The sequence below is a fragment of the Pyricularia grisea genome (assembly GCF_004355905.1).
Source record: "Pyricularia grisea strain NI907 chromosome Unknown Pyricularia_grisea_NI907_Scaffold_7, whole genome shotgun sequence".
NCBI lineage: Eukaryota > Fungi > Ascomycota > Sordariomycetes > Magnaporthales > Pyriculariaceae > Pyricularia > Pyricularia grisea.
In genome coordinates, this window is record NW_022156720.1 from 2,990,310 (window position 1) to 3,006,467 (window position 16,158).

Here is a 16,158-nt window from a genome sequence, read left to right on the forward strand (position 1 = left end):
GCACCGATGCCCGAAAGCCTGCAAAAATGTTCCGGCGTGCACTTGATGGGAAATCTCTCAAGGGGGGTTCGGTGACCTAGACCCCTCCTCAAAGCTATCATAATTACGCAGTAACCTAGGTTGGAAATGGCGATTGCTACGATGCAAGAGGTGATCTAAGCCACACTATACCCCCCTCAATATTTTGTTTTTGTAAAAACCTACTACCCCACATCGAGCATGCATCAAATGCGGAGACGGATGCGAGGTTCTTTCTGGTCCGTCTGGTTCTTTCGATGGCTGACCCCAGGTTTCCATCAACAACATTGCAAGCTTGGTCCTTTGTGAGGGCAAGACGAATGAATGTTCGCTACACCTACAATGGGGACATTTCTGTGAAACCTTGTTTCTATGCTCTCGTTTCTTTAGTCCAAGGGATATTCTATTCTCTCCCCAAGAGAAAATCAAGAAAGGAATGCATCAACCGGTGTGAATCCTTGCCAAGGTCATATCTCACCGATTCATGTTTGTGTGATCGACCTTTTTTTTTATTGTACTATGTATGTACCGTAAGCAGTTCCCATAAGTGTATTTTGATAAACAGGAGTAGCCAGTCTTGTGGGCTGTCTTGTCAGACACTTTGCATTGCAAATGTGGCTGCAAGATGTTTGGAACAGATGCAATGCTGGGTGAGTGAGCTGCAGTTGACCGTTTGTCGCCCCTCAAAAGGCCCGCTAGCTTTATCAGAAGAAGTAAAGTCCCTGAGGTATGGAGTGCCTAGGTTTTGGATGTGTAAAGACAGTCTCGACTAGATCCAATATCCTGCGCTGTCACTCGCTGGAACCTACTGTCATGGCCCATATAACTTCCCATTTTCTTTCGGTTCAATATCCCCCTGTCGAGTTATAGCATAAGTACCTAGGTAGGTACCCAGGAAGGCGCTTGCCGCAAGGCGGGCAGGTTGTCTTGCCAATGCTTTTTATGGTACAGTTGCATTTCCTAACAGATTGGCTCTAACTTATGACACTTTGAAAAGGGATAAAAGATACCAAATTCTTCTTCCCTAACAATATTTGAGGGATCGATAAAGCCGGAGAGATGCTAGACTAGAAGAAGATAGACCCGTAATCAATGCATGACAATGAGTAGTGGGCATGTCAGACTTCCCAGGGTCTCTCGGAGATCGAAATGAGGACGGGCTTGTGCCATTACTGTAGGAGTGAACTTGGGGTGCTCTTAGTAGTTATGACAGCCTGACAGTCAACAGTCATCAATCAGCGGTCGAGTTGGCGGGCCAAGAGGACTTGGCAGGACGAATCTAGCTGGAGCTTCCCCGCGCCAGGGTCCACAAGCTTCCAACCCAACCCCGACTAGCAAAAGAGTGTTACAGGTAGGTCCCCGGGTATATAACATAACAGCACACTGTGCACCTCACTCGCACCTACGGATACGTCTCCAAGGATCGGATCGAAGTTGTGGGTCGGCCTCTTTTTCTCCATGGACATATTTGTTTGCCGGTTTTTAGCAAGGTTGTATTGTAAATAAAAATGGCGGATGCTGTGTTTCCCCCCTCAAATTGCTTCTTGTAGTGCATTATCTTCACCGCATTCAAAGCTTTTTTATTTTTATTTTCATTTTCTATTTTTTCCTCCCTTTGTCATCGCAATGTGGCAACTTTATATTTGCGGCTCAGCCAAAAGCCTCTCACGGTCGAGATCTTTCGGAGCCAAGCAGAAGCAAAATAAAAAGAAGAAAATGGGGTTTTTCTTTTTGTTTTTTTTCTCTTCCTTGCGGCGATTCGCGCAGGAGCCGATCCTTGGTAATTGCACAAGTGGGAAACCAAGTGGTGCTGCGTTGCATTTGCGGCTTAGTGCTAGCATCCGTCCAGTCACCTTGTGACAGGCGAAGAGGTACGAGCAGAATTGGTTGATTGACACACGGGTCGACGGGAGCGGCTCAGCAGATCTCCACTTCCTTCTGCAGGCTGCAGGTTTAACTGGTCTTTTTTGACTGGTACCTTTGTTGACGAGCGGCGCCTTAAACTTTGAGTGGCTATGGGCGCCCAAGAGAAACCAATGAAAGTCGCACTAGGTTGCGACAGAGCCCAGCAACCTTGCAAAGCCAGGATGTGAGTTTTTTTTTTTTTTTTTTTTTTTTTTTTTTTTTTGAGTGAGGGTGCATACGACGAATTTTACACAACAAGCGCATTGGAACAATCTTTTTGGGGGCCCTCCTACAAGGCAACTAAACAGGCCAGTACTTGCAAAGATCCTGGTAGGGCGGCAAGATACTTGGGAACCCTTGTCACCCAATGTTGCGGGAAGGGTCCAGTTTATTTGGATTTCACTGGTTTCTAATTTATCCTCTAGCTTGGTTCTACATCAGAGGTAGTCATTTCCGCTTCCTTGTCTCTTTTCCTGCCTGGGATGGATAAGTGTGTTTTATTCTGCCTCGTAGTTGATACCTAAGGTAGGTAATTTACATTAGCTAGAATGTACCTATCTACCTACCTACCTATCCACCTTACCTTTCTGCATTTGCAAACTATGAACGGAAGGGCAAGGGCCGACCGGGGTAGATTTCCTTCAACTACTGTTGTTTGCTTGCCTTCACACCCTTCACGAGACTTGGTCAAAAATAAATAAAAAAAATAATAAAAAAAAATAAGCGCTTCCCCCACTGCTGGAGACTCACTCAAAATACATACACCAGACTGCATTCCTTTCACCACTTATTTGCCTCACTCATACAAACCGCCCCCGGCCGCCATACATCTTGCTTTCCGTCACCAGTCTTCATCAGTTACATAATCCAAACAGTCAATATTTAGTTTCTCCCACACAACAACGGGGGAGGCAACTGACAAAGAGATTCATTACTGTACCTTGTTACAATCAACAGCCTCGTCAGCCGCTTCGTTAGCAGTCTTTTTCCGTAAAACAGAGACAATCAGAAGCAAACCCAAGAGCTGAATGTGGCCCCGCCTGCTCCGTACCGTGAACAACAAGCGCAATTAAAAAGGAAAAAACCCCCCGCCTCCCAAGTGTCACCTCACGAGTCGTTACGCGCATCCAGACGCCCCCCAGACAAAGGACTCACCCAGATTGCGACCGGGTCGTCGCTATCAATCTATTGCTACCCACTCAACTCACCATACGGAGAGGGTTGTGTCTGCAATTAATTGTTTTTTTTTTGCTGTTATTATTGTTCGGCCATTTGTACACCCCCCTCCTACCCTACGTCTATTTTCGCTCTTGATTGACTTTCCTCCCATGAAATAACCTACTTACCTGTTCTTCCCTGCAATTAATCGTACGTACCTCCATTTGGCTTTCATCACAAACTTCAGATTATTGTTGGCATCGTGACGCCCCCCGCCCTCCCCAGACCACAGTACTGCGCGCACTGTACGACAGCAAGCCCACACCTTTCGCATCCATCGCATCGCTGGGTGTTGCTGGACTATCTTTTAGCATAACGCCCTACCCCCCCGCTGGGGAACGGAGCTGAGGAGGCTCTGGTCGTTTCGCCCAGACCCGAACCAACGCCACGGCATTGCAACCCCCTTTGAGTGCCGTGTGATTTTTCTCTGGGCAAAAGAAAGAAAGATTGAAAACAAAGAACGATAGATAGGTAGGTAAGGTTGCTTGCTCCAGAGTATTGTTCTGATCACACTCAACCGCCCACCACCACCACCACCGCCAACAAGCAAAAAGTCGTACCACCCAAGACTGACTATTCTGCATTGTTGCAGATTCTAGTCTACCAGCCTCGCTTGGGCGACAGTGGTGTGGTGTACGGAAGAAGCTATTTTACTACACCTCAGATCAGCTTCCTCAAATTGATGTCAATAAGAAGGCTGGTTTGTCCGTCTTAGTGTGGAGTATAAGGGAAACAGCAAACAAACAGGTCCTTGGACTTCGACCCGATACCCATCGATTTGCTGAATCCTATAGCGCCGCCGAGAACTCAAAAGCATCGGCACTCTTGCTTGTTTATATGCCAGCTCCCGCCGCGCGCTCATGGCGCACTGAAACCCAACAAGTCACCGCCTGAGCTGCAAGAACTATAAACAAATGCGCCATGACATCGTGGACCACTGCTCCAGGTAGCGCCGCCCGAGAAGACGTTTACGATCCCGATGAAGTGGTACCGAAAAACAGTCCATTGTTTCGGCCCCGAGAGAGGGTCGACCTCAAGCTATCCCCCACATCATCTGTCGAACTCGCCGACCAAAATCGCGAGGGTGACGACGCCTCTAGCCCCGAAGGATCAGAAGGCAAACGAGGCCGCTCGGGACGCAGGGCAAACCTCGGTGATGGGGTGCTGATATCATTCCTTGATACGGATGGTAGGAATAGGGAAACGGCGTATCTCGCTGCACGCCAGGCTCTACCGTCGGATTGTTCCGACGACACAGAGAACCTCGACACGGATGATTCTGGCGACGAAGTTGGCGCCCTGGCTTCAAGTAGAAGAGGCAGCAAGGCATCTCAGAGTCAGTCTTATGCTGCTGCAGGCGCGCAAAATAAGATAGACGCTATGCTAGTAGATGCAAAGACCCCGCCGCAGCCCATAGGGGATGGATCCCCCCCAGCTTTAAATGATCTGCAATCTCTGGCTAGCAGTGCCCTCGGCGCGCTGAACTTTGGAGACCATCGAGCTGGAATCGGCAACGTCAAGTCGCGACCACCCACAAATCTGAACGTATCATCGGATCGTGACAGGGTCATAGTGGATAGGGGAGGTAGGCGCGATGGCCCCCTCAAGAGCTCAGAGGGCGGGTTGGAGAGGGATGATCAAGACCGAATAGTGGAAGATCGAAACCCACCGCTAGGCGCCACATCACCATACAGCCCGCGCAGTAGCACATACGCCCATTCGCCACCGCAGTCGGGCCTCTCTCCTATGTACGCCGGGATACTTAGATCTCCAGCATCAATTTCAACACGCAGCCACGCTGGTGAGCTGCCGCCGATTCAAGGAGTTTCACCAAGGTCAGAATCGAACGCTAGTCAGAATCCTCTGCCGTCCATTCGCGATACCCTGGGAGACATCCGCAGTTTTGGTGAGACAAGCCCTGGAAGTCGCCGCGGCTCACTTTTCCCGCATTCTCCTCCAGGTGGACTGCCGCCTCTTGGCAGCTTGACCGTTGGTTCGCCGCCGCTGTCACCAAATGAAGGCTATCGAAGATCAGACCTCCCTTCGCCCGGATACAGTCTTTCAGCAGCACCAAGTCCTTACTACGCTCATCACCCGGTAAACAGTGGGTATCCGCGGCACAGCATCGACTATAGCAGTAGCAGCGCAACAGAGACTCCGGGCAGCAGTGGGGACTATGTCTCACCGCCCGCCAATGCACAAACCGCTGCCTCTGAGCAGCGCAACAACGCCGAAGCACTGTCTATGCCACATGGGACTTTTGTGTGTACGTTTCCAGGGTGTCCCGCGCAGCCGTTCCATACCCAATATCTTCTCAATTCACACGCCAACGTGCACTCCTCGTCGCGCCCTTGGTACTGTTCGGTTAAGAACTGCCCTCGTAGCGAAGGGGGCAAAGGCTTCAAGCGCAAGAACGAGATGATTAGACACGGCCTAGTGCACGAGTCGCCAGGGTATATATGTCCTTTCTGTCCAGATCGGGAACATAAGTACCCTAGACCTGATAACCTGCAAAGGCATGTTAGGGTACATCATGTCGACAAGGACAAGGACGACCCGATGCTACGCGAGGTACTGGCCCAGCGTCCAGATGGGCCAAGTCGCGGACGGCGGAGACGACATGGTCCAGCATGACAAGAGACGCAGGTCAGCATGGCATACACTCCTTGAGATGCCTTTGGCCTGGGACAACTGAGAAACGAGTACTGCTCAGGATGGTACCACCATGGTCTTCATCTGATTCTGAGGATCATCGGCTCTCATTATTCCCTGAATTGGGATTAGTACAAGGCACTTTAGTTGCCAAGCTTGCAAGCTGATGACTGAGCAAACTTGGAGAAGAAAAGCCGGGCCACGGTTATTTGAATTTCCTTTATAAATGATATGGTAGCGTATTCCTTGTTTCTCACATTATGTCTGATGTTAACACGCCGGTGGTGATGGATGGAGTCTGGAGTTTCCTTATTATACCACACTTTTGTTCTGCGCCAGCCCTGGATATTGGTTTTGGCTTTTCTATTTTGTTTGTGTCTTTTCTTTCGGCACCGGATCATGGATCACATCAGGCTTATGTGGGCTACTGGATGATTTTTGCACTGGATTCTTTTTTTATGTCGTATTGGGGATCTTGGGAGGACAGCGATGGGGTCTTTGGTAACTTTTGCTTGGAATGTGTTGGCCTCGGAGGCAGTTTATATTATCTAGGATGTTTGGAACTTGCTCCTTTTTTTCGGAGTCTTTGCCTGTCACGTGCACACGTGTGTCTCAAAATAATGTGTCGACGCGCAGTGAGTTTGTCTAAGGCGGCTTCAGATATGCCCCGAGTAGGTGACGATCGTCTGTTCTCACACGAAATTTAAAATCGATGCCGATCTCCAAACCAGAGGGGAAATCGGTTTGTTGAACATGGAAGGTAAAATTTAGCGGCCAAAGACAAAATGCGCCAAACACACAGGATCGGTGTTTTCCATCCTCCGATCCAAATTAACATTTCAGCTGTCCAGAAATGCCTTTTAACGAGGATGGTAACGATTACCCCTGTCTGGTCGAGATATATGGTTGTTTGGCCTTGATTGGATCGGATCATACGGTGCTAAAATAACATCACAAGGGGTTTTGGACCGACAACAGCCTCGATGCTCATGTCTTATATAAAAAGGATATATATGTATGGTATGGGGGCTTGAATGCCCAGAGGTGGAGAAGAGGAGAGAAAAAAAAAAAGAAAAGAAAAAAAAATGTTTTGACGCTAAATACAGCTCGCTTTCATGCTTTAAACTGACAAAAACAAACAAAACAAGAAGAAGAGAAAAAAAACGCCGCTCAAGTCTAGAGCAGAACCAACAACGAACCGGAGAAGAGTCCAGCGACGAGCAAGAGCATTGGGATGGCAGGGGCGCTTGCGCCAGATCCTGACTTGCCGCTACTGCTGAGCGAAAGGCCCGAAGTGGCAGCGACGGGCGAAGAGACGGCGACAGCTCCGGGGACGGAGTTGCTGCCCTTGCCGATCTCCTTGACGTTGGTCTTGGTGGCGTTGAAGCTGGTCTGGGCGAGCGAGATGGCGTTGTTGTCAAGGTCGTAGACAACATAGGCAGAGCGGAGGAATGTGTCGCCCAGGACATTGGTGCCCTTGCCGGCCGGGGCGATGCCAAACAGACAGGCGGAGGCGCCGTTGCGGAACGAAGGGCGGCGGCCGCTGGACGTCACCAGGTCCAGGACGAGCTCGTTCATGGACACATCTATCTTGATGCCTGAAAAGGTAAAAGTCATCTTCTTGGATTGGTCATTGGCGAGAGAGCAGGGGACGTAGGCGGCGCCCTCGTTGCTGTCGTACTGAGCGTCCACGGCGCTATACGTGCTCTTGACTATGTCGTCAGGAAGGTACGTGAGCGAGGAGCCCGAGTCGAGCAGCACGGCCAGGGCCAAATTGTCGCCGCCAATGCTTGCCGAGGTCAGAGTGACCGAGGTCAAGGTGATAAGAAACTCGGCCATGCGGCCACCGTTGGCCTGGATCGGGACTGTCTGCAGCGTGCCCGTGTACTGTTCAGTGTCGACGCCGCCAAATAGGATGCTGCCCTTGTTAGACTGCAGGTCGTTGAGGTAAAGACTATAGGCGTTGGAAGCGATAAGGCCCAGCTCGACCATGCGCGAGGGGAGGTTGCGGTACGCCTTGAGCCCAGCACGTCCGACCTGCACCTCATTGGCCTCATAACCAACGCCCAGAATTCCCTGGGTAGAACTGCTCGTGTATCCGATTCCGAACTGGAGACTGTCGATCTTGGTGTTGCCTAGCGAGATGGTATCGGAGACATAGTCGCCCTGGGCCCCTGAGCCGTCAACGTAAGAAATGTTGAAGACGCTGCTGACGTATTGATATGTCGAGGAGCTGTTGGCGCTGTAGGTCCCGGCATACTTGCACGGCTGCGAGGAAACGGAGCAGAGTTTCGAATCGGGCGAGTTCACCCACAGGTCACTGCTGCCAGTGTCAAGGTGAAGACGGAGCTTCTGCGCTGGCGTGCCGATGGAGACGTTGATAAAGTACAACGTCTCCTCGTTGTCAAGAGTCGCCGTGATGGAAGATCTCCTCCTTAACCTGTCCCGCTCCAGCGGATTCGAGATGTGCTGCCTCTCCATCGGCATGCTAACTACCCTCAGCGCAGCTGGTGCGCTTGAGTCCCTCCTCGGTATCGATGATCCATTTGTGACTGAAGATGCCAGTGATGCCAACAAGGCCAAAGATGCTATTAACCTCATTGTAGCGGTTGTGTTGATGTGGACTGTATGTTTCTCTCTCACTGCCCCGATTCCAACAGTCGACAACCAACAAAGCGGATTAAAGGGCGTACAATATCCTCAAAACAGCGTCTGTCTTTTTGATTCCAAAAGACGGGTAGGGCAGAGAATATCGATATCGTCTCGGCCTGGTGCTAACCGTTCAAAGTGCGGTCGATGCCACCCGTAGGCAAGGTTTAATCCAAGTCTAGATATTAAGGCGCCGAACCGAAGAAGTGGTGGATCCAGCCAACAAACAAGTAGAAGAGAAGAGAGAAAACCAAGTTTAAAAAAAAAAAAACAAGGTAAAGACGGATCGTGGAAGCAAGTGAATAGGTAGAGAAATGAAAGACAAAAGAAAACTGCTATAAAGAGGAAAAAAAAGAAGAAGAATAAAAACAATACTATCGCAACTCTTTGCGATGTACTCTACCTCAAGTCCAGCCTTGGCAGCCTAGCTAGTAGTAAAAAAACAAAGCCCGACCGAGAGAGAAACGGACGTAGTGGGAAGTCCGGGTGGCGGGTCAAGTGGTTTTGACGGCCAGGGGATCCGTTCTGACGGTTCAAAACGACGGCTATTTTTTGACCAGGGGACCCGAAGGGGGTTTTTTGGAATGTGGGGGGATAGACCTGGCCAAGTCTGTGACAGAAGTAGCCCCTTGGGTTTATAGGGAGCTTTCGTTTGTAGAGACGACACAAAATGAATGAGAAAAAGAGAAAATACAGCGAGGAACAACGATAAGATAAAAAAAACCGAAAAAAATCGGGAAGTAGGGTGAAAAGAGATTGTTTGACAGGTTCCTCCGCAATAGTGTTTGGCGCAGAGAGTTACTTTGAGCTAGAATCTTGACTCGAACAGAGACAAGGGACAGACGAGCTTTAGCGTTACGAGACGTTTGAGCGACCAGTTGGAACGGGCGGGGAATATCGTGGGAGGCCGCAAGAGACAATCATGAAGAGGTGCCAAATACGAATCTAGCTGCCCTGTTGAGAAAGCCAAAAACTCCAGGAGTATAAATGGCATTAATGATCTTCTCGGGGATTGTTTACTATATGAAATCTCCCTGACCAACCGGCGAATGAGTGACGTGTAGTATGATGCATTACAAACATCTCCACAACGTTCATTTCTTCCGCCCGCGTCCCGGTCATGAAGTCGTCTCGCGGGTGGCTTAGCGGGGGTGGAAAAGCGAAATAGCGAAGGGAGACCGTGGCCGGTGGGTACCGAGGTGAGGGCTGTTTGTCTATCACGTACTATAATTACTAGAACTAGGTATACTTATGGAGACGGCCTCGTAATTGAGCTCATTCATGACAAGGTGGTGGATTGACCGCTGAGCCACGACTTTTCCGGCAAGATGACGAATTTTTTACAAAGATAGGTAGGTAGGTATACCATAATACACAGTCAAATAAAAATGTTTAAATGCGGCGAAAGTACATAGGTGTAGGAATCCACTTGGTGCCGATCGGGTCACTTTGGTTCGGGTCGTGGGCGTGTTATGTGTCTTGGCGTCTACAGACCAGACAGGTTGGTTCATCGGATCTGGTCAGCCCACATACTGTACAGTAGATTTGGATACATACCTGCTACCTATCCGTAGATAGGTACTCTGGTAGGTCGGTAAGGTATGCAGGCATGCAGGTAAGCAGGCGGTAGTGGATCTGGTTGGTTGATGGCTAAGATGGAAATCTTAATTCAGTAGAAGGCGGCGGTCTGGGACACGCAAACAATAAAACATCATCTGAGAGGAACGCGCGTCCTCGTCAGTTTAGGAAAGGACCAATCATTATTTTTCCTGGGGAGGCTTCGGGTTCGGGTTGCGGGGAGGGAAAGGGCTGTCTGTCTGTGTTGTCTGCCTGGGCGATGTCAGTTAAGTTTTAAGGCTCCAACGCACATGGCCTTTTTCTGGGGTTTTGTTTCTATGGATCCTGTCATATTTTTTTTCTGAAAGACAAGAAAAAGAAGAGAAAAAAATCGTTGTTTTTTCTTCGAATCATGTTTGCACAACTAAAAAGCCGTACGTGTGACCAGGTAGTTGCGTGCGGTTCCCATTGAGGAAATCTTTGTTGGTGGTCAAAGTTGCTTGCTTGCCCCTGTATACTACCTTGACCACGCAACCACACACCAAGCCTCGATGAGTGGGGGGGTAGCATCCAGGTCTTGGATAATGCTTCTTAGCGACTACGGAGCTTGGGAGCATACTGTACAGTAGTAGAGTACACTAGTGGCAGACCCAAGCAAGGATATGATGAAACGACAAGGATTAAGCCCCGGATGGTCACACCTGTTGATTTTGCCAAGGCTGAGTTGAGGCCTCTGTTGCTACAGCCCGTTTTGAAGCGTTGGGTCTTGGCCCCCGCGTTGACGTGGTTTCGTCCCTTTGGTAACTACCTATTTTACTCTCCTTTCCGCTCTTTTGGTTCCGTCAAACCTGTGACAGGATATCCTCTACCAATAATACTACTTTTGGCAAGCTTAGTATTACAGCATACAAGTCTTATTTTTCGGACGAGACCTGATCAAGGTAGCCTAGCGATTGGGTCCAACTTTTTTTTTTTTTTTTTTTTTTTTTTTTTTTTGGAAATTCGGCAGTGTCACTTTGATTGCTTCTTTTGGATGGCTCAAGGCTGGACGACTTCTACAATACTTTCTAGAATAATACAACAAACAAATTCACGCGATTTTTAAGACCAGCCTGCACCAGAGGTCAAAAGTTTGTATGGGCGATTTATCCCTTGCGTGAAGTCATAGTCTATCCTATCACAGAACTGTTTGACAAGGGCAAGCCATATCCTGGCCGACGAGATGTTATGACCCTCGTCTTCTCGCCTTGCATATGCACCTGCACTTGGATTTGCAGTCAAAGCCTTACCTTGTGTGCCTCGCTCATCACCAGCTGCAACTAGAACTAGATACATGAGTTAATAACCGAATATCTCACGGCGATACACGGCCACGATCTGCAGCCACAACACTCTATTAGATATTCTTGATACTGTCTAAACTTCCATTAAATTCGACATATTGAATATATATATATATACCCAAGTAACACTACAATAAAACATCATCATATTATAATCATCACATGTCCTCGAATTCGGGTTGCTCAAGGTCAAATAACCTCAGGAATGCCGGGTACCGTACCACAGCCGCTTGTCGAAGCTGTGAATATGCAGCTGTCATCCAACCATGCAACTGCTGCCTACCTAGATTACAGAATATCAAAGCCAACCACTAATCTTGATTCTTCATTTTTTTTTTCTCGCTTATACTTGGCTGTCACACCAAATCCATCATGGGAACATCCAGCTTGCCTCCCCTTGATTGTCTTTCCATATATGCTACCACCCAGTGAGTTCATGGAGGGTTGTTATCTCTTTTGTAAAAAACCTCGTAAGGCTGTCCACGATCTTTGTATCCATCTCTGTTCAACCAAGTAGTCTTTCACTGCCTTGTGTTCGTCTCAAATAACGTAAAACTTGCGTGAAACTGGGTTGCACAATGGATCTCGACAGGTGGTAAGCAAACTTCTCAACCCAAACCCCCCGAAAAACAAGTTTTCCAGTTAGCCTGGTTGATCAAAGATCACACCACTAATATCAACATAATCCCGCTGGCCGTTTACAGCCCCGTGTATGCTGTATGTGCACCCATAGTCAAAGCAACCAGGACCATTCCATCCCCCCCTTTTTTTTTACCCCTTAACCAAGTATAGGTAATCACGAAGCTAACTCCCTTACCACACACTCTCTCTCCACTCGTTTATCATAAAAAAAAAGTCCTTCTTCGGAGGTCTAGGATGCGCCTGCGCCATCGTCTTCACCGTCATGGGCGCGTCTTACGGCACGGCCAAGTCGGCCGGCGCCATCTTCTCGTGCGGCGTGACGCGCCCGGACCGCATGATGCAGAACTCGCTGTGCGCCATCATGGCACAGATCCTGTCCATCTACGGCCTGGTCGCCTCCGTCATAATCACAAACGACCTCAAGGAAAAGATGGCCCTGCACACGGGCTTCATGATGCTCGGGGCGGGTCTGTCCGTCGGGCTATGCGGCCTGGCTGCGGGCTTTGCCATTGGTATCGTGGGGGACGCTGGAGGTAATGTGACCGAGTTTGCTTTTGGGTCATTTGAGTGACCTGCGCTTCCGTCGCTGACCTTTGCCTGCTGCTGTGCCCTCCCCACTCCGTGGTTTCTAGTCCGAGCGAGCAACCTACAGCCACGCCTGTATGTGGGCATGGTACTGATTCTCATCTTTGCCGAGGTTTTGGGATTGTACGGTGTCATTGTGTCCATCCTGATGATCTCAAAGTCCACCGGCGCCGGCGTTACAGACTGTGTTAACGGCCGGTAAGGTTAGCCGCTGCGTTACGGGTTGACTGGTTAAAAATGTATCCAAGGTCATTGGGCTGCGATACCTGGCATTCATAAAAACGCAACAAACATGTCTCTTGATGAACACTTCACATATTAATCATTGTATATTTGGGGGGTATTTACTATTGGCGCACTCAAGGCAACAAGAGCGACCCTTGAAGCGGATGCAGATCTTCGGCATGTATATCAGGATATAATCTTGCTTCCTCTGGCGTTCAAGTTTAAATAAACAAATCGTTGTCGACACTATAATGCCCATTCGGCCTTCTCCTCCTCGGCCCTAACGAAAGGCTCATCAATCCTCTTGATGGCATACTCACTGCAAAGGATACTGTAAAATAGTTAGCGAAAAGGTCATACACCCAGCCACGACAGACAGAAACGGTATAGGAAACCAAAGATGAAATAGATGACAGTACTCACCAAGCAGCAGCAACCAGTGCGTCCAGCTCAGCAATCATCTCGGCCTTCTTGGTGCCGCTCACAAGCCCCTTGGATATCTGCACCTGAAGCTCCTTGATCCGCCGTCCTTTGCCCACGCCTGCTTGCTCCATGACCTTGCGGCCGAGGCAGTCCGAGTGGAAGGCGTGCTGGCAAGGGAAAACAAAGAACTGCCTACTAAGCAGCGGCAGCCCGCAGACATAACACTTCTCACCGGGCTCAACGATGGCATAGCGCTGGTCAAGCGCAGCGATGTCAACGCGAATGTTTGCCGCCGTCTGGGAGCTTTCCTCCATCTCCCTCCTGAGCGAGTCGATACTGCGCCCATAATCCTCCAGTGCGGTGCAGATCTCCTCTCGAAAGTCGTCGATAACAACGAAATCGGGAAAGAAGGGGATCAAATCCTCGATGCGCAACAGATCGCACCGCCCCAGGAACTCAATGGCTGACTTGATTCCACCGTCTGACTGTGAGATAACCTTCCGCGCCACTGCAAGCCAAAGACGCTTGCGCAACGTCGGGTTGGAGATGGGCCTGTCGGCGACAATAGACGCCAGCTCGAGTTCACCGTGAGCCAGGGCAAGGTCCACAGCCTGCAGGTACTGTCCCAGGCTTGTGTAGATGTGTACACATGCTAACACGCGCCTGTGCTGTATGCACAACCGCAATGCAAAATCGGGGTCATAACGAGGCTCGTCGCCTTGGGATTCGAGATATGAAAGCAGTGCTGTCTCGTCTTTCGAAGAAGGGACGGAAGCATACATGGAGACGAGCGTGTTGTGCACGGCCGAATCCGTGGACCCGAGCTGGTTCACCACGTATTGTAAGTATCTGATAGCTTGGTTCTGGGCCAAGGAGCCTTTGAAGTTGCGATCGTACTCCAGGAGGGCTGGGATGAGATTCCGCGGCTTCAGCGACGCCGACTGCCGCATGAGAATTTCGACCAGGTCGGTTGCGGCGTGTGTCATCAGCACACTGCTGTAGCGATAAAATACGTCGGCGTCTGTCTGCCTCTTCAGAACATTGAGTGCCTCTGTCCAGTTCTCGCGCTGCACCCAGTAAGACAAAACATAGTTGTAGTCATTGACCGCATTCGCAAAAAATAGTAGTTCTTCCTCTCGTCCATGGCTGCTGATGACGTCGTAAACGGTTTTGCGGTCGAGGTCGGTCTTGTACTTGGTGACAAAATCATGATACTCTCCCCTCACAGTATCCAGCCTTTCCTTGGTCTCGGCAGGATTCATTGCTTCTGACAGCTCAGCCTTGGTGATAATGGCATCGTCCAGGGAGTTCAGCTTGGCCATGAATATCTCCACCAACCAGGTGGCAATCATTACTCTCTGCATCACAGAGCCTTTCTTGTATGTGGTGAGCTTTGAAAGTAAATATTTACGCAGGGCATCAGGTTGGTTGTTGTCCACAAAAGTAAGTGCCACTTCTTCGAATGGCTTATTACTCTTGCCATATACACCAGCAGCCTCATCGAAAAGCCCCTTGGAGACAAGATAGTCTCCCGATGCCGTAGCTACTGCGTTGCGTTGAGCTGGTGTGTGGGCATATTGCAATGCGGCATCGAAGCGCTGTGCTTGAAGCATGATCTTCCAGATGTCTCTGTCCTCATCCCTCACGACGATCTCAAAGATCTCCTGGGCAGTAAACAGCCAGAAGGTGTTCTTCTGCAGATCAACGCAAAGTCCAGCCGCCTTTTGCCCCATCTCAAGGATGACCTGATCGTACACGATAGCCCCCGTCAGCCGGTTCACAGCCACTACACGACGGCCCACGAGGCACACGACGTGCCATTGTGTCAGTGCAATCATTTCTATGGCTTCTGTGCTTGTCTTTTTCCTGCCTGCAAAATCCAAGGTGGAGGTAATCTGTGACTTCGGGAGCATTTTGGACTCTGAAAACACTCTGGTGCCGAGTTCGGGACCGGGAGGGCTGTTGAGCAGGACACCATGGAAGACGCCCTGAGACGACAGCCAGGCAAACACACGTTCAGGCAGCGGCGCCTGGAAAGGTTTGGCGGGGTCTTGCTGAGGATCCGGCGAGACGACTAGGCTCGAGGCGGGTTGCGCGGATGCTTTGTTAGTGCCCGAAGAAGAGGTCGGCCGGGGCAGTTCGTGGATGGTCGGCTCTTCAGATTCGAACAGTTTTGTGTACGTCGAGCCATCGTGATGGTGGTGATGGCTACGACCGGCTTTACCAGCGAGGTGGAAGATTCGGGTCTGGGTAGTTATCAAGACGACTTTATCGTCTGGCCGACCAGGCACCGCGTCTACCCAGAGTCCGGTAACGGGACCATCTGGAAGCTTTTGAAGATGCTTGAAGTATTTCTCCTCCTTCTTGTAAAATTCGGTCGACGTTTCTATAAAGGTCTCATATATGTTGCCATCGGCGGCCCCGATGAGTATCTCTCTCGTTGAAGCGTTTGGCTGGGCCGGATTCCAGGCGACGCTCTCGATGATGACGTTACGCAGACGGGACAGGGGCCGAGGCTGACGTGACTGTGAGTGCAGGTAGTAGTTCTCTCCTTGAGTGGTGCAGATTATAAGGTGGGAAGCTGTCGGGTCGAGGAACATGCGGCGGGTGACGCCGACTTCGCTGGGCTTCTTTGGGAGATCGATGTCATCGATGTCCTGGGGACGGTTGAGGTCGATACGGAGGATGCGACCGTTGGACAAGGCCAGGACCAGAACATTGTTGGCAACCTGTGCAGCGACAAAGTCGGCGGCGATTGAGAACTCGAGGGAGACGCGCTCGACGTCAAATATGGGCAGGGTGGCGCTGTCGTCGTCCAGATTGGCGACGCTGCTGCCCGCAACGAAGCCGTTGGCTGGATCAAGCGCCATTTCACGGCTTTGGCTCAAATCCTCGGGAGCAGTTAATTGGGTACTTCTAGCTCATGGTCGATTGGATTTGC

The 16,158-nt window shown here is 50.1% G+C and overlaps 4 protein-coding genes across 4 annotated transcripts; 2 read left to right on the top strand and 2 right to left on the bottom strand.

Moving 5' to 3' along the window:
* Positions 1-4,062: 4,062 nt before the first annotated feature.
* On the top strand, positions 4,063-5,775 carry PgNI_09917 (uncharacterized protein; the record flags this gene model as incomplete). The annotated part of the gene is made up of 1 exon (XM_031129898.1): positions 4,063-5,775. The coding sequence occupies one exon, from the start codon at positions 4,063-4,065 to the stop codon at positions 5,773-5,775; it is 1,713 nt and encodes a 570-aa protein (XP_030977916.1).
* A 1,194-nt stretch (positions 5,776-6,969) lies between these two features.
* PgNI_09918 (uncharacterized protein) lies at positions 6,970-8,394 on the bottom strand (the record flags this gene model as incomplete). Its single annotated transcript, XM_031129899.1, has 1 exon — positions 6,970-8,394. One exon carries the CDS (start codon positions 8,392-8,394, stop codon positions 6,970-6,972), a length of 1,425 nt encoding a protein of 474 aa, XP_030978115.1.
* Positions 8,395-12,246: 3,852 nt separating this feature from the next.
* On the top strand, positions 12,247-12,771 carry PgNI_09919 (uncharacterized protein; the record flags this gene model as incomplete). Its single annotated transcript, XM_031129900.1, has 2 exons — positions 12,247-12,517; positions 12,617-12,771. 2 exons carry the CDS (start codon positions 12,247-12,249, stop codon positions 12,769-12,771), a joined length of 426 nt encoding a protein of 141 aa, XP_030978116.1.
* Positions 12,772-13,040: 269 nt separating this feature from the next.
* PgNI_09920 (uncharacterized protein) lies at positions 13,041-16,132 on the bottom strand (the record flags this gene model as incomplete). Its single annotated transcript, XM_031129901.1, has 2 exons — positions 13,041-13,125; positions 13,218-16,132. Coding segments are annotated over 2 exons (3,000 nt in total), but the record flags the coding sequence as incomplete, so codon positions are not given.
* Positions 16,133-16,158: the final 26 nt, after the last annotated feature.